Below are 15,090 nucleotides of genomic sequence, written 5' to 3'. Positions count from 1 at the left end.
AGATCCACACAAAACAATCTTATGAGATTGATACAAAACTTTTGTTGGACATGCATGCAACTTGTCCACAAGAGTGTCACTGTTTCTTTCCCATGGTTTTAAGTTATCCAACTCAGTTGATTAAACAAAATACAAAGCCATTGTATACTGCAACAGATACCTTAGCCTCAGCCAACGAAGCCTCCTTTCTTGTTTCCTTTGCCATGACCAGAACACCAATTGACTGTTCTCCAATATGCATCAAGAACTTATCTTCTCCCAGGCTCCTTAGTATTCTTCTCTCTCATGACTTTTCTTTTATCTTCCCTGCAACATATTCAACTATTAGATACATATGATTCAACAATATAAAGCAGGAAAAACACTAGAAATCTTTTACCTAGCTTGTGCAATTTCAGCCTTCCATTGTGATCTCTTCTTCTTTTGCTTCCTGGGTCCTTCCGCATTAGCATTTTCGGTTTTGAAGTTTTTGTTCTTTTTGCCTTTGTTGTTCGCCTTTGAGATTGGAATTCTTTGTTTGTTCTTGACTACATTGGCTCCGGAAGGTTTCTTCAGCTCCTTAATGGACTCATCATCGTCATCTTCATCACTAGACAACTGAGCTTGCTCTTTTGTTTCAACCGGCTCATCACCTTCTGAAGCCTTCGTTTCATTGCTCATCTTCTTCAGCTGCAGGACAAATAAAAGAGAGAAATACCTTATCAATTTGAGCACTATGATATTTTTCAAAGAACATATATTCTAGTATCTCTCGGGGGAAAAAGCTGATCACAGGCTAAACCTCAAGTGTATAATACCTTTGCCACAAAGAATCCGTCCATGTTGTGTACGTGGGGATAGAAACGTCTAGTTTTCTCCAAAGTAGGGTGGAACCGGTGTTCTCTAAATCTGGTAAATCTGATGACATGAAGCAAAACATTTGTAGTTAGACGAAAGAGCATGGAACGTTCCTAAGCAGATGAAAATGTATCTTACCCTGCTTGCCCAAAATCAAGTCCACATGGAACGAGTTTGACATCCCTCTTTTTTAAGGCATAATCGATTACAGCTTCGTTCTGCATAATTTTGTTGTATAAATCAAAATACTCACTCATGCGCAGGATTAAAACAGCGGAACAAAAGAAAAGAAATTCCGGTTAACTAACCTCAGGAATCATAATGGAGCATGTTGAGTAAACAATATATCCACCGGTTTTGGATTCGGCATCCACCAAATCAATCGCAGCAAGTATAAGTTGCTATGCAAAAAAAAGAGGAGAGATTATAGTTAGCCTCATGCATCATTCTTGAACTAAGGTGTTCAAACAATTCTCATCATTAAAAAATCGTTAGGGAATGTAAAGAGTAATAAAGGCCCAGACATACCTTTTGCAAATCAGCAAATTTCCTTATGTCATTGGCACTTTTGGAAGTTTTAACTGATTCATCTTTTGATATAACCTGCATTATGTAGAAGAAGACATAAGACATAAAGTTAAGGACATGGAGAAAAACTTAAGAGACGATAAGAGGGCCGAAAGAAAGTTTCTTACTCCGGTTCCACTGCAAGGAGCATCCAACAATACTCTATCTACCGAGTTCGGACCAAAAACCTTGGGTAGCTGAGAGGAAAACAAAATGGTATAAACAAGAACTGCAATGCGAATAGTAGAGAAGGTGTCCGTAAAATTTTAGTTCCATGATACAGTTTTGTCAGTAACTTTTCATTTGGTAGAGCTCATGGTCTACAAATAGTTTGCAGAATTTAATATCCTCAAGTATGTATATAGGTTCAAGAAGCTAACCTCTCTTCCATCATAGTTACAAACTATGGTATTTGTCACCCCCATGCGATGCAGATTGGCAGTGAGTGACTTAAGCCTAGGTACTTTCATCTCGTTTGCATATATTATGCCTGGTCACAATTATCATCATAACGTTAGGATAACCAACTAAAAATAAAAATTAGAGGTTAAGAGGACAAAGAAACCAATGAATGCATACCAGTATTCTTCATTAGGGAAGCAACATAAGTTGTTTTACCACCAGGGGCAGCACTGCAGGCATAGAGTATAAAGACCTTGTTATATATATATATATATCACACTAAACTAATTGCATCTCCTACGTAATGGAGCATTCATATTGACTAGTCCGTTTCTAATAGCACTTTGAATTACAAGACATGATACAAATCACAAACATGCACTTGAAAATCAACATAAGGTACAACTTTGTTCAGCATAGGTACAATAAACTTACGCCATGTCCACAACGCGCTCGTTCTCTCGAGGAGCAAGAGCCATCACTGGCAAGAAGGAACTAGCACTTTGCAACTGCAAATGCACCAAGAAAAGACATAAGAAAACAAGTACATGATACCCGTAAAGTAAGCATGAGCTGGAAGTACAAAAAGATCAAGAAAACACTTACCATATAGAAACCAGCCAAATATTCAGGAGTTGCACCAATTGGAACTTGTGAATCATAAACGACAAGTCCAACCTATAATTTTTAATCACAGGATTAGTTACAGAATGTCCACAAAATAGGACGAACACAATCTTCAAACACAACTTACTTTTGACCACTTGCTTAATGGGTCTAGATTAACTCCTCTGTTCAAAAGTACATCAGCCAGATCCCGTCTCCGAGTCTGCCAAAATAAACATCACCATATAATTATACCCCAACAGTTGAGAAACACTTAAATCAAGACACTTCTGAGTATAACAGTACAACCAAGTTCACCTTAAGAGTGTTGGTACGTATAGAAGTAGGCCTTTGCTTTTCAAAAGCTTGGATTAGTTCCATGAGTTCAACAGGAGGAAACATCTGCCAAAATTACCCCATTTCACCATATGTGAGTAACAAAATTAGCTAGCGCTTAGATCAAAGAGAGTGAACATAAAAGTGAAGTCAGAGATAAGCGAAAAAACCTCAACAAGAGTTCCAATAAGAAACTCGTTATAGCCGTAATAAGAACCCAGATCAGCCTTAAGCTGTTCAACAAACTCCTTCCTCTTGACTCCTTCTGGCCTCAAATCCTTAAAATTCGACAGCACTCTAACAACTGAAACACATATTAAGTAACATCAAGCAACGGAAAAAAGGCTGATTCCCTAGGAAGAATCTTAAAATTCAGAAAATGTTACTCACTCTCTTTTATCCTAGTTTGCAAGGCAGGAAGATCTGGTGGCCCACTTGCCTCTTCTTCAAGTTCCTGAACAATGTAGAATAATAACAATTGGAATGCTCATTGATCATTTCAACAAAAACCAACAAATAACCATTGCAAAATATATAAAAAAAAGGAATGAATTTGATTTGTAACATTCAAAAAGAGTGTACCTTTTTGGTTGGTAGGCGAAACTCATCAGGTTGCTCCTTAATGTTCATCTGCAATTCATCTTTTGCATCTTGCTCCTGCCTTTCACGTTCTTCATCAATAGCTTTACTTTCCTTCTCGATATCTGACTCATCAGAGTCAGAATCAGAATCAGAAACCAAAGTTCCCTTTTCCTCATCGCTCCCACCAAGAAAGTCGTCATCCGAGGGCTCTATATCATCCTCCTCATCACCATCTTCTTCTTCTTCGTCACCATCTGAGAAAAGGTCAGAACCCAATTCATCTCCTTCATCAGACTCTTCACTCACTTCTTCTTCTTCCTCTTCCTCCTCATCATTATAAACTTCACGCTTCTCATCCGAAACACCTTTCCTCTGTTTCTTCAACGGAGGCTTATGGGACTTCATCGCCTTCTTCGGTGGAGGCGTGGGATTCGATTTAGTCCGCTTAATCAGTGGAGGAGTCTGCGACTTAGCTCCCTTCTTCTTGTTACGCGTGAGAGCAGGCATGGCGACGGTTTTATGACTTTGGGTTTATTGCGGCGAAGGTTTAGCAGAGTTGTGTAAGAAGAAGAGCTTTGGTAAGAAGACAGGGTTTAAACAACGCTGTTTAGTGGGCTTATTTGTATGAATTTAACACTTAATGGGCCATAGTTAAAGATATTACTTGCTGGCCCATTAAATTGTGTTCCATCTATTGGATTCACTTGTCAATGACTTTTTTACTAGGCAAAAATATGATCGTTGAGACTCGACATATCCGATAGCGTGAGCATCGTTATCACGGTTTTTTATGGCGGGGTTACGAGAATATAAAAAACAGTTTTTTATATTCTTTTTAGAATCCCGTCCTAAAAAATCATTGATAATCCCACTATATAAAAGAAGCTAAATTAGAGCTTCCTAAGGCTATTCACATGGTCAAAATAATCATGACCAATCAAAGTGCCAGGTCATTTTGGACTGGGCTTGAAATTAAAAAAAATTAGTGACCTTCAGAGCCCATTTGACCCATCTTGCAGTCCAATCCCGAGTTTCTCTTGACAGTGATGTCGCACAATCCCGTGTTCTAAACATATGGCTCCTTCTCCACCTAACCCTAATCGCCGTCTCATCCCTTCATTGATTCTCTTCCTCTCCCCCAGCTCCTCCCGCATAACGCCTCGGATGTGAGTGCTGGTACTTCAATGTGCTCCCATAAATCCTCCATTCAAGATCCCTACAGACCCTCCACATCATAATCGTTAGAAGATGGAGAAAAAAGCAATGGCACATAGACGTATGGAAACGTAGACACAAAGCGACGCCGCGAAGCTGCTAGGGTTTTTTCTTTTCTTCTGATCGTCATTGTTTCAGGTTTTACTTTTGTTCACTCTCTGACTCAATTTAAGATTTATGAGTTTCTTTGTGATTGAAATGGCTCTAAGTTAAGCTGACTTGGCTCTCCAGCTCTGTAGTAAGGGTTCTGGGTACTAATCTATGATGATTCCAAACTCCAAAGTCTGGTACTTTGGAGTGATTCAAGAGGTTTATGATAATATTACCGAACATCATTACCTGACAGATCTTCTGCTTATTGTAGTGCTATTAATCATTACCAGAGTCTTCAGAGTTTTTTTGTCCGTAAACAGATCGAAAAGTCTACACCTTTTTGTATGTTTCCTTTTTTTGGTTATAAATTTTTAAAAAGGGAAAGTGATGATTGGGTTCCTTTTTTGTGACTAATGATTTTTCTCAGATGACAGGGGATGTTGTAACGATCTGTTGAGCTGTTTAGGATAGTGTGAAACAAAAAAAATGGATGATGATAATGGGCTTGAGCTCAGCTTGGGTCTCTCATGTGGTGGAGGGAAAGGTAAAGGTAACAATGCTGGAACCTCCTCTGAGAATCACAATCTAGAAGGAGGAGGTGATAGAAGCGCTAAAGTGATTGATGACTTTAAGAACTTTCTTCATCCAACAACTTCTCAGAGACCAGCAGCAGAGCAGAGTTCTGAACCTCCTCCACAGAATTTCTTCAATGACCTCTCCAAAGCACCAACCGCTGATGCTGAAGCTTCCACGAAGCCTCTGTGGGTGGAAGACAAGGCGATGAAAGAAGCAGGAAGCAGCAAAATAAAGGAGGAGGCACGTGTTGATATGCACTAGATGAAGAAGAAGACAAAGGCATCCTATGTTTCGAACGCGACTGATGAAGGATCAAAAGCTGATAACGAAGATGTAGCGGAGTGTGAAGCAGGTGGTGGTGATGGTGGTGGCTCTTCTTCCAAAAAAAAAATAAACGTACGAAAACATAGACTCAACTGTTCTACCTTTGGTTGCTTAACGCCTCCAAAGATGATTGATAGCTTCAATAAAATAAAGACGTTTGACCTTAGATCAGTTGGAGGAGCTCAAAGCAGCAACGCTCCCAAGTGAAGACATCCAAATCAGCGATAGAGATCAAGACAAAATTTTCAGTTGCAGCGGTAATTCTTAATTAATCCAATAAAGTTTATCCATTTGCAGAAATGGATCATAACAAAACAGTCGGAAACAAGGTGGTGCGAAAATAGTAGCATTTTTAAATCGTAGTTAGAATTTATGTTGTGTGAATGAAATTGAGTGTGTTGCAGTAAATTAGCATGTACTTTCACATCATCCAATACAATGCATTTCTTCAGCCCATCCAGGTGACTCAGGGGCTGATATGTCGTGTTCACACGTAAAGCTAGAAGAAAAAAACTATCGAGGCCTGACTTATGGCAATATGTCTTGGAATATTATGATACTGCATGCACATAAGTGTACATAAATATGTCTTGGACTCATTTATAACGTGCAAATGAACCATGTTAAGCTTCTATATAAAAATCTCTATTTGTTTTACTAATTCAAGTCAATACTATCAAGTTAGGAACATGTCCAACATAAAGAAATCTAATTACATTTAGAAACTACATTTATATTCTATATATTTTGTAACCCCTGCAAATATATATTTTTAAATTAGTCTAACATATGCCAACAAATTTAACTTTTATATAATGCATAAAAATATAAAGATGATGTTGTGAGATAAGAATGTACACACAAAATTTAAAATAAAAGAATTGACAAATTATATATATTATTTAAAAAAAAATTTATATAATAACTTAATAATATAAATCATAATCAAAAATACTATTCGTATCACATTTGTATTAACCGAAAAATTCGTGCTTTTGAAGCACGAATCAAAATGTAGACTAATATAGCTCCTAATTTTTATTTAAAAATTAAATTTCTAAAAAAAAAAAGATTAAAGACAGCTATCAAGTCTGTTTAAAAAATATAGTGGTTTGTTCTTGCACCAGAATCTTGGTTATGCAATTCAAAATCTATTATGTTGTTTTGTAACTTTTCTTCTTAAAACAGAGACAAAGAGTAATGAACAAAGACAATTATGAACTCTTATTGTCAGATTGTTTGTTTTTTTTTCTCTCGCTTCAATTTGATGACTGTAACTAATTATTTTAATTCACACAAAATTTTCATATTTTAAACGTATCACATTAAATATAAAAATCTTCAATAGATTATAATACCTAAATGTTCTTCTCGATAGACAATAATATCAGAAAGGCAAGTAGCACATCTCCTGCCACAATCACCGGCGGCAATCACTGAAAGTTCAAAAAAATCTTTTGTCTCATCAATACAAATCAACAAAATATACGAATAAATTCAGTAACATTGCATATTTGATACAAACCGGTTAACAACCTCAGCTCCACATAACATTCACATCATCTTCCACTCAGAAATTTGCAACGAGAAGAAAGGCGGATACAACTATTACGTGTAAGTTACTCAATCAGTGGATTTCCACATTTCAAGATCTCTCTCTTTCGCTGACTCATTTTCTAATTATTTCTTTCGTCAAAGGGTCGTTTTCCTCAACATGGTGGTCAAATCAAACCACAATGATCCTCCGCCTGCTGGAGGTAAATCAAAATTACAACTTTACTGTGCGTTTATAGAATTCTCGAACACATACGAACCCAATCACCCCTCTTTGGAATCCAAGAAATCATTTGTCTAAAATTCGGACAGAACATCTTAACTATTAAGTGCAAAATTAAGGGTAGAGATAGTTTGATCTGGTAGGTTATACTTTGAAAGTAACACAACAAAACCTTAGTATTAAATTCTCGATCAATTTATCTAGTTTTTCGTTCATAAGTTTTTTTCAACGGGCTTTTTTTCCATGTAATTCATAAAATTTCTAATTAGTTTATTAATGAAAGACCTAAACACACTTTTAAAAGATTATGTTCAAATTCAAAACACCATAATGCTAAACAATATCTCAATTACGAAGTTCTTTTACATATTTTTAATTTTCAACACGTTAATTTAATTTCCATTACTACAGAAAACCACTTTACACAACCAAAAATATCAACTCCCCTCTACTTTTACATCTCTATCGATTGACTTCCAACTATATTCGCATAAAAAAATGAACAATCAATCTTAAAAAACTTAGTGTCATATATTCATTCTTATAATTACTTTAAATCTATTTTAACAACAACCAGAAACAGCCACAACTATAATCATATACAAATTTTAACTTCATCCAATATCCGCGCGTAGCGCGGACACGATCCTAGTGATATTCTAATAGCGTTTATGTCAATGTGACTCTTGGCCACTTTTCAATAATTCCTGAATGCGTTATTATTAGCCAGCTTAATTTTATTTAGTGTTGAAAATTAATGCAAAGCTTATTAGTTCGTTTAGAGTTTGACATGCCGCATGCGTGCAGTAGAGACTTCACAACAAAATCATTTTGCATGCTCCGTCGTTACCCATGCATGAATACTGCGATCGATAATGAAACTAAATTTACTTATTTAAACAGGTTTTAACTTTTGAATTAGTTTTCCGTCAATAATTGGTTTTATGCCTTTCAGAATCTTTTTGAGATCAAATGAGCAAAAATCGATCATTAATTAGGCTAAGGAAAGATCACCAAATAACACTATCCAGTTCGCTGGGTTTCTGTTTCAGTTGTATTATGACAACGTATCATCACATTTGAATATAAAGTTTTTGGTCGAAAAGTAAGACTTCTTCGAAAACGCAAAATGAAAAAACACGAATTTTATTCTGGTGAATTCTGATCCTTATAGCTGTAAAAAAATTAGTTCAATGATTGGTTGAACAAAATTGTATAATTCTGTTACGAATTATGATTTTGCAGGTCTAATTATCAGTTCACAAACTTAGTATCATAGACGTTGACGTGAAACTGATTGAATAAGACAGTAGCTATAGAAACAAAAACTCGAATAAACGTGGAACGTCAGAAGCATGCGTATAATATTGAATAACCGATGGATTATGGAAACTATGATACTTATACATAATATTTAGAATCTCACAGAACACAATGATACAGATGTGACTAGCTAGGAATGTTGAGCCCTTAATTAATACGCGATAATTAAGCGTCATCACCAACTACTACGGTATCAATGAAATTAATCTATGTAAATGTTTTGGCTTTTTCTAAAAATAATTCTTTTTTAGTAGTAAGAACAGAAAGAACACTAGCTAGCTAGTAATCCAAAAAGAATAAGACCGAACACACATCTATCCAATGTGACGCGCGTCCTATACATAAAAGAGCCTGAGTCAACTTGGGGAATGGATGAAGCGGTGCCAGCAAGCATTCCCATTGAATATTTAGCAAAACCGAGTAATGGTGCATTCATTAGTCTATCGCTAAGTTTTTGTTTTCAGCTGCTGGTAATGGGCGCCAATTAGAATTGCAAACTCATACGGTCTTACCTCACAACATTTGTCATCTTCCATTTTTTTCTTGTTAACATCCGTTCCTTAAGTTATTATTGGAATGCTCAATTTATTTTTGTAACTTAATGTCTATCCCTTAGTTTACAAATAAAAAACTTACTATCCCAAAATTTTACGTTGGCTGAAAGTTATTATTTAAAAGAAAAAACTTAGTTATCTTCCATAATTAGAAAATAGAACTTTATATAATTGGTTTCTATTTGATCTTTAAAGCAAAGCTACAGAGTGAAAACAAAAACCTGAGCTAGTGTTTCTGTTTACTTACTGAATGCTATATTTAGTATCTTTATTCTGTTGGCTAAGGTGTATGTTTGGTTAAGATACCGATTTGTAGAATCTGCCACGCCTTTATACTCCAAGTAAAGATTTCACTTTCTATCACGAAGTTGAAACATTTGTCTCATTTCACTGAAACAGGCTTAGTTTCAACGAATCAATATTCTTGTCCACTTTTAAAGTGTATTTAATTATGTTCATCTACAAATAAAAACTGCGTACGTCTTCTCACTTTACAAATTAAAGACAAAATACTCTCAGAGTGTTTTCTCTATTACTACATCCTCTTAATAGCAGTATATATATATTTCAAAAATAGTCTCTACTACAAGTGTTTGCAAGAAAATTATCTTAGTCTTTCACTTTCCGGCGACTTATCAAGGACCCGGCCATACTCACCGGATCCGACATTAAATTCGCATACCTTCTCGAAGAAGAAGAGAGAAAAATGGTTAGTTCTCTCGAAGTCACAGGACCTGAATCCAATCCCCCGGAGCAGAAGTTTGAGTCCAACATCGTCATAGCTGGTAAATAAAACTCGGTTCTGTTTTGGCCATCTTGGTTCGGTTGGTTTATTCTTGTTTAATTAGATTTGCATCCCAATCCTATCAATGTTGGTTGGTTCTCCATTAATAAACCGATTTTTGGCCCGGTCTATGACTTTTTTGGCGGTGCAGATGAAGAAGGCGAGGAGGAAAACGACAGTCCAATAGAAGAAGTCCGCTTAACCGTACCAATAACCGACGATCCATCTCAACCGGTCTTGACATTCCGTACATGGTTCCTAGGCATAATCTCGTGCGTGGTACTCGCGTTCGTTAACCAGTTTTTTGGTTACCGGTCGAACCAGCTCATGGTATCTTCAGTCGTGGCACAAATCGTCACCCTCCCAGTAGGAAAGCTTATGGCCACGGCTCTACCAACGAGGAAATTCCGGTTACCCGGTACAAACTGGTCCGGTTCGTTGAATCCTGGACCATTCAACATGAAGGAACATGTATTGATCACTATCTTCGCTAGTGCCGGAGCTGGAGGAGCTTATGCGACCAGCATCATTACCATCGTCAAAGCATTTTATCACCGGAATCTCAATCCCACCGCCGCCATGTTACTTCTTCAAACAACTCAGGTATACAATAAGATTCAAGTATTATAATAAGTTGGCGTTACGTCAAAAATAATCTAATAATGAACGGTTTATTTAATTTAATTGATTTCTTATACGTTTTGTTTGTTTGTTGTATATATAAGTTGTTGGGGTACGGATGGGCTGGTATGTTCAGGAAGTTCCTTGTGGACTCACCGTACATGTGGTGGCCTTCAAATCTTGTTCAAGTCTCTCTCTTTAGGTACGTTTTTTCACCATGCACACGTGAACTATCAATAAATTTAAAAATGTGCAAAAATCACTCAGTCTATAACCTTTGTTTACTTTTAGAGCGTTGCATGAGAAGGAGGAGAAGTGTGAAGGCAAACAAACAAGGCTAAGATTCTTCCTCATAGTCTTCTTCGTGAGCTTCGCTTACTACATAGTCCCTGGCTACATTTTCCCTTCCATATCATCCCTCTCCTTCGTCTGCTGGATATGGACACGCTCTGTCACAGCTCAACAGATAGGTTCAGGGCTTCACGGTCTAGGCATTGGCTCGTTCGGTCTCGACTGGTCCACGGTCGCAGGCTTCTTAGGCAGTCCTTTAGCAGTACCGTTCTTCGCCATAGCCAATTTCTTTGGCGGTTTCATCGTATACTTCTATATTATCCTTCCTATCTTCTACTGGAGCAATGCCTATGATGCAAAGAAGTTTCCTTTCTATACCTCTCAGACATTTGATCACACCGGTCAGCATTTCAACACCACTCGTATACTCAACCAGAAAACGTTTGATATCAATCTTCCCGCTTACGAAAGCTATAGCAAGCTTTACCTTAGTGTTATGTTTGCTCTCATCTATGGACTCAGCTTTGGTACTCTTACAGCAACCATTTCTCATGTTGCTCTCTTTGACGGAAAGTAAGTACTATGCAGGTCCTGAGTATAGACTAGTGAAACATTGGCATAATCTCCCAAAATTGTATGAAAAAATTTACATATATAAGTTCCCAAATTTACTAATTTTTTTTTTATAAAACCCCCTCTTTTTAATTGTTTACAACCCCCAAAGTCTCATGACCCACCCTATGACTATTAGATCAGTCTTCATCAGTTTCCATTAAAAATCTCTTGTTGCTGTTTAAGGTTTATATGGGGGATGTGGAAGAAGGCGACGTTGACGACAAAGGACAAGTTTGGAGATGTGCATACAAGACTAATGAAGAAGAACTATAAAGAAGTACCTCAATGGTGGTTTGTTTCAGTTCTCATTGTTTCCTTTTGTCTAGCTCTTTACGCCTGTGAGGGTTTTAACAAACAGCTTCAGCTTCCATGGTGGGGACTTCTCCTCGCTTGTTCCATCGCCTTTACGTTCACTTTACCTATCGGAGTTATCCTAGCCACTACAAACCAGCAGATGGGTCTTAACGTGATAACCGAACTCATCATTGGGTACTTGTACCCGGGGAAGCCACTAGCTAACGTGGCTTTCAAGACTTACGGTTACATTAGTATGTCCCAGGCCTTGTACTTTGTTGGAGACTTCAAACTTGGTCACTACATGAAGATCCCTCCGAGATCTATGTTCCTTGTTCAGCTTGTTGCGACCTTGGTTTCTTCAACCGTCTGCTTTGGGACAACTTGGTGGCTGCTTTCTTCCATAGAGAACATCTGTAACAAAGATAAGCTCCCAGTGAGTAGCCCATGGACTTGTCCCGGGGACGAAGTGTTCTACAACGCGTCGATCATATGGGGAATCATTGGACCTGGAAGGATGTTCACTAGCAAAGGTGTTTACCCTGGGATGAACTGGTTCTTCCTCATCGGCCTCCTTGCTCCTGTCCCGGTCTGGTTCTTTGCAAGGAAGTTCCCAGAGAAGAAGTGGATAAAGAAGATTCACATTCCTTTGATCTTTTCAGCTACTACAGCAATGCCAGTGGCCAAGGCTGTGCATTACTGGTCTTGGGGGTTTGTTGGGGTCGTGTTTAACTACTATATCTTCAGGAGGTACAAGGCGTGGTGGGCAAGGCATAACTATATTCTTTCTGCAGCTCTTGATGCAGGTACTGCGATCATGGGAGTGTTGATATACTTTGCCTTACAGAACAACAATATATATTTTCCTGATTGGTGGGGGAGTGAGAACACAGACCATTGCCCCTTGGCGCAATGTCCTACAGAGAAAGGGATTGTCATTAAGGGTTGCCCGGTTTTCTAAAGAGTATCTGCTCTAAAGTTTTTTAGAGCTACAGGTGAGTGATGGTCTGCCAGATGGTTTGAGGGCAATACTATTATTGTGTAACTTTTGTGAGTTTAAGAATTCAAACAATGTAAGAAAAATTGATTTAGAATATGTTTCTCAAGAAGTAAGCGATCACTTATTGATAAATTTTTAAAGCTGAAAAACACTTTAACAAGATTTTATAAATCCAATCAAGTCTCCATGAGCTAACCATGGAGAATTATGACTAGAAGTAGAAGTATGGTATTAGCTACATTGCCTGTTTAACTTCAACTGAACAGTGCAAGTTTCAGTCAGTCACTGTAATTAAAAAAAGAGGACAGTGACTAAAAATGATATACTACCGTTCTGTACCTTTAATGTCCTGCTTTAACAATTCATGCGTCTCACCCTTTTTTTTCCCGTCTCACTTACCTGGTTACAGCGTCAAGAAGCTGTTTATCAAAATCTGTGAAAGCCATTTCATTTATCTGATGAACTGCAGTATATAAAAACTACATTAGCTGATGACTCCTTTAAGAGAGTATAGCTTGCTGCCTCCATCTGCTCCGATCAATCTCCAGTTCTTGAAAGCATTCCTCACATAAGCGAACAAGGACTACATAATAGATTATTTGGTCACAAAACAAGATAATATTACTACAAAACTGATATATTGGAAAAAGCTAGCATTGGCTAGTTTAAGAGCTTTGGAGGCTTACAAATATTATTGTACTGATCAGAGACTACATGGAATAAAAAGGAAAACGATTACACTTCCAAGTAGAGTGGAGCCTGAGGGATATAGCAAGACATGATATCGGCCGAGTTCTTGGCCACAACATTATTCAAGGGATTTTTGCAAAATTGACCTACAACTTAAAGTCAAACACAAAACTAACCTCCCTTTTTTTTGAAAATTGGTTTTGCCCTATTCACCCCACAAGTTCATATAATTTACGAAAATGCCATCAATTTTTTTTTTCTTTTTTTTTTCGAAAATGACATTTTTACTCTCTCACCCTCATCATCTTCAAGTAATTACAAGATTGCCATTGTCATCAATACCACAACCACCATGAACAACCAATTTGAAGCTCTTAATGCTCCCAAAATCGATTTACCCTTCTTCTTTTTCCATTCTTGTGAACTAAACACAACATATCTCTCAATTTCTCTCCACAATGAGCTAAAAAAACCCAAGATTTTGATTCTAAATTTTTTATGGTTCATAGAGTCATAGAAGCTAACAATTATGGGTGGGTGACTTTCGTTTGTGATTCTGTGTGCTTGGAGAAGCCTTATGTATGCTAAGGAACTTATCTCACCAATTTAAGGTATGACATCGAGTTTTTTTCCAGATCTGTTCGTCAGACGACTTACTTGGGAAGTCGTCTGGCTGTAGACGACTTACCTTTCAGTCGTCTGGCTGTAGACGACTTACCTGGAAGTCGTCTGGTCAACGCAGAGGTTATTTTTACAATTGACTTTGAAATCTGTAACCTGAGACGACTGAAAGTTAAGTCGTCTACTATTGTTTGGATTCAAAAAAAATTCCAAAGAACCTAGACGACTTACATTTCAGTCGTCATAGGTTAGTTTTGCATTTGACTGGATAATTTCAGAAGTTTGACTTCCCCAGACGACTTACATTTCAGTTGTCTGGCGAAAATTAAAATAATAATATTTTTTTAAAAGTAGACGACTTAAAGTTAAGTCGTCATAGGTTAGTTTTGCAATTGAAAAAAAAAACTTCAAGATTTAATTATACACAGACGACTTATAATTCAGTCGTCCACCAGACGACTTAATTGTAAGTCGTCCAGGACTTTTTTCCGAGATTCTGGTCAAACCTCGTAAATCCTAGACGACTTACATTTCAGTCGTCTCGTGGACGACTGAATTATAAGTCGTCTGTATATAATTAAATCTTGAAGTTTTTTTTTCAATTGCAAAACTAACCTACGACGACTTAACTTTAAGTCGTCTACTTTTAAAAAAATATTATTATTTTAATTTTCACTAGACGACTGAAATGTAAGTCGTCCAAAAAGTCAAACTTCTGAAATAATCCAGTCAAATGCAAAACTAACCTCTGACGACTGAAATGTAAGTCGTCTAGCTTTTTTGGAGTTTTTTTTTTAACCAAACAATAGTAGACGACTTAACTTTCAGTCGTCCGAAATAACAGATTTCAAAGTCAATTGCAAAAATAACCTCTGCGTTGACCAGACGACATATAGTTTAGTCGTCTAGACAACTTAGATTGAAGTCGTCCGCGTCTTCTCCACTAGTTTTTAAGTCTTCTACGTTAGTTTTTGAATAACTT

At 37.2% G+C, this 15,090-nt stretch overlaps 2 protein-coding genes across 2 annotated transcripts; one reads left to right on the top strand and one right to left on the bottom strand.

The window, feature by feature from the left end:
* Positions 1–3,905, bottom strand: LOC106444937 (26S rRNA (cytosine-C(5))-methyltransferase NOP2B). The gene is made up of 16 exons (XM_013886379.3): positions 3,331–3,905; positions 3,139–3,202; positions 2,919–3,052; positions 2,731–2,814; positions 2,561–2,635; positions 2,413–2,484; positions 2,242–2,315; positions 1,984–2,036; positions 1,785–1,894; positions 1,533–1,601; positions 1,366–1,440; positions 1,146–1,238; positions 976–1,055; positions 798–897; positions 380–669; positions 1–306 (listed from the first exon to the last, which is right to left on the bottom strand). Exons 1-16 carry the CDS (start codon positions 3,835–3,837, stop codon positions 249–251), a joined length of 1,938 nt encoding a protein of 645 aa, XP_013741833.2. The 5' UTR covers positions 3,838–3,905; the 3' UTR covers positions 1–248.
* Positions 3,906–9,570: 5,665 nt separating this feature from the next.
* On the top strand, positions 9,571–12,937 carry LOC106444904 (oligopeptide transporter 5-like). Its single transcript, XM_013886339.3, has 5 exons — positions 9,571–9,977; positions 10,128–10,579; positions 10,702–10,799; positions 10,889–11,461; positions 11,687–12,937. Exons 1-5 carry the CDS (start codon positions 9,899–9,901, stop codon positions 12,756–12,758), a joined length of 2,274 nt encoding a protein of 757 aa, XP_013741793.2. The 5' UTR covers positions 9,571–9,898; the 3' UTR covers positions 12,759–12,937.
* Positions 12,938–15,090: the final 2,153 nt, after the last annotated feature.

Source organism: Brassica napus, chromosome A1 (assembly GCF_020379485.1).
Source record: "Brassica napus cultivar Da-Ae chromosome A1, Da-Ae, whole genome shotgun sequence".
In the NCBI taxonomy this organism is placed as follows: Eukaryota; Viridiplantae; Streptophyta; class Magnoliopsida; order Brassicales; family Brassicaceae; genus Brassica; species Brassica napus.
The sequence above is the reverse complement of the archived record's forward strand: the minus strand, read 5'-3'. Positions and strand labels throughout refer to the sequence as shown.

Bases quoted from the DNA above. Each gene is read 5' to 3' on its own strand.
- LOC106444937 (XM_013886379.3), bottom strand. From the start codon at position 3,837: ATGCCTGCTCTCACGCGTAACAAGAAGAAGGGAGCTAAGTCGCAGACT. The intron at 1,602-1,784 runs GTTAGCTTCTTG...TTTTCCTCTCAG, and splicing joins GTAACTATGATGGAAGAGAG to CTACCCAAGGTTTTTGGTCC. The intron at 898-975 runs GTAAGATACATT...TCATGTCATCAG, and splicing joins CTTGATTTTGGGCAAGCAGG to ATTTACCAGATTTAGAGAAC.
- LOC106444904 (XM_013886339.3), top strand. From the start codon at position 9,899: ATGGTTAGTTCTCTCGAAGTCACAGGACCTGAATCCAATCCCCCGGAG. The intron at 9,978-10,127 runs GTAAATAAAACT...TTGGCGGTGCAG, and splicing joins GTCCAACATCGTCATAGCTG to ATGAAGAAGGCGAGGAGGAA. The intron at 11,462-11,686 runs GTAAGTACTATG...TTGCTGTTTAAG, and splicing joins GTTGCTCTCTTTGACGGAAA to GTTTATATGGGGGATGTGGA.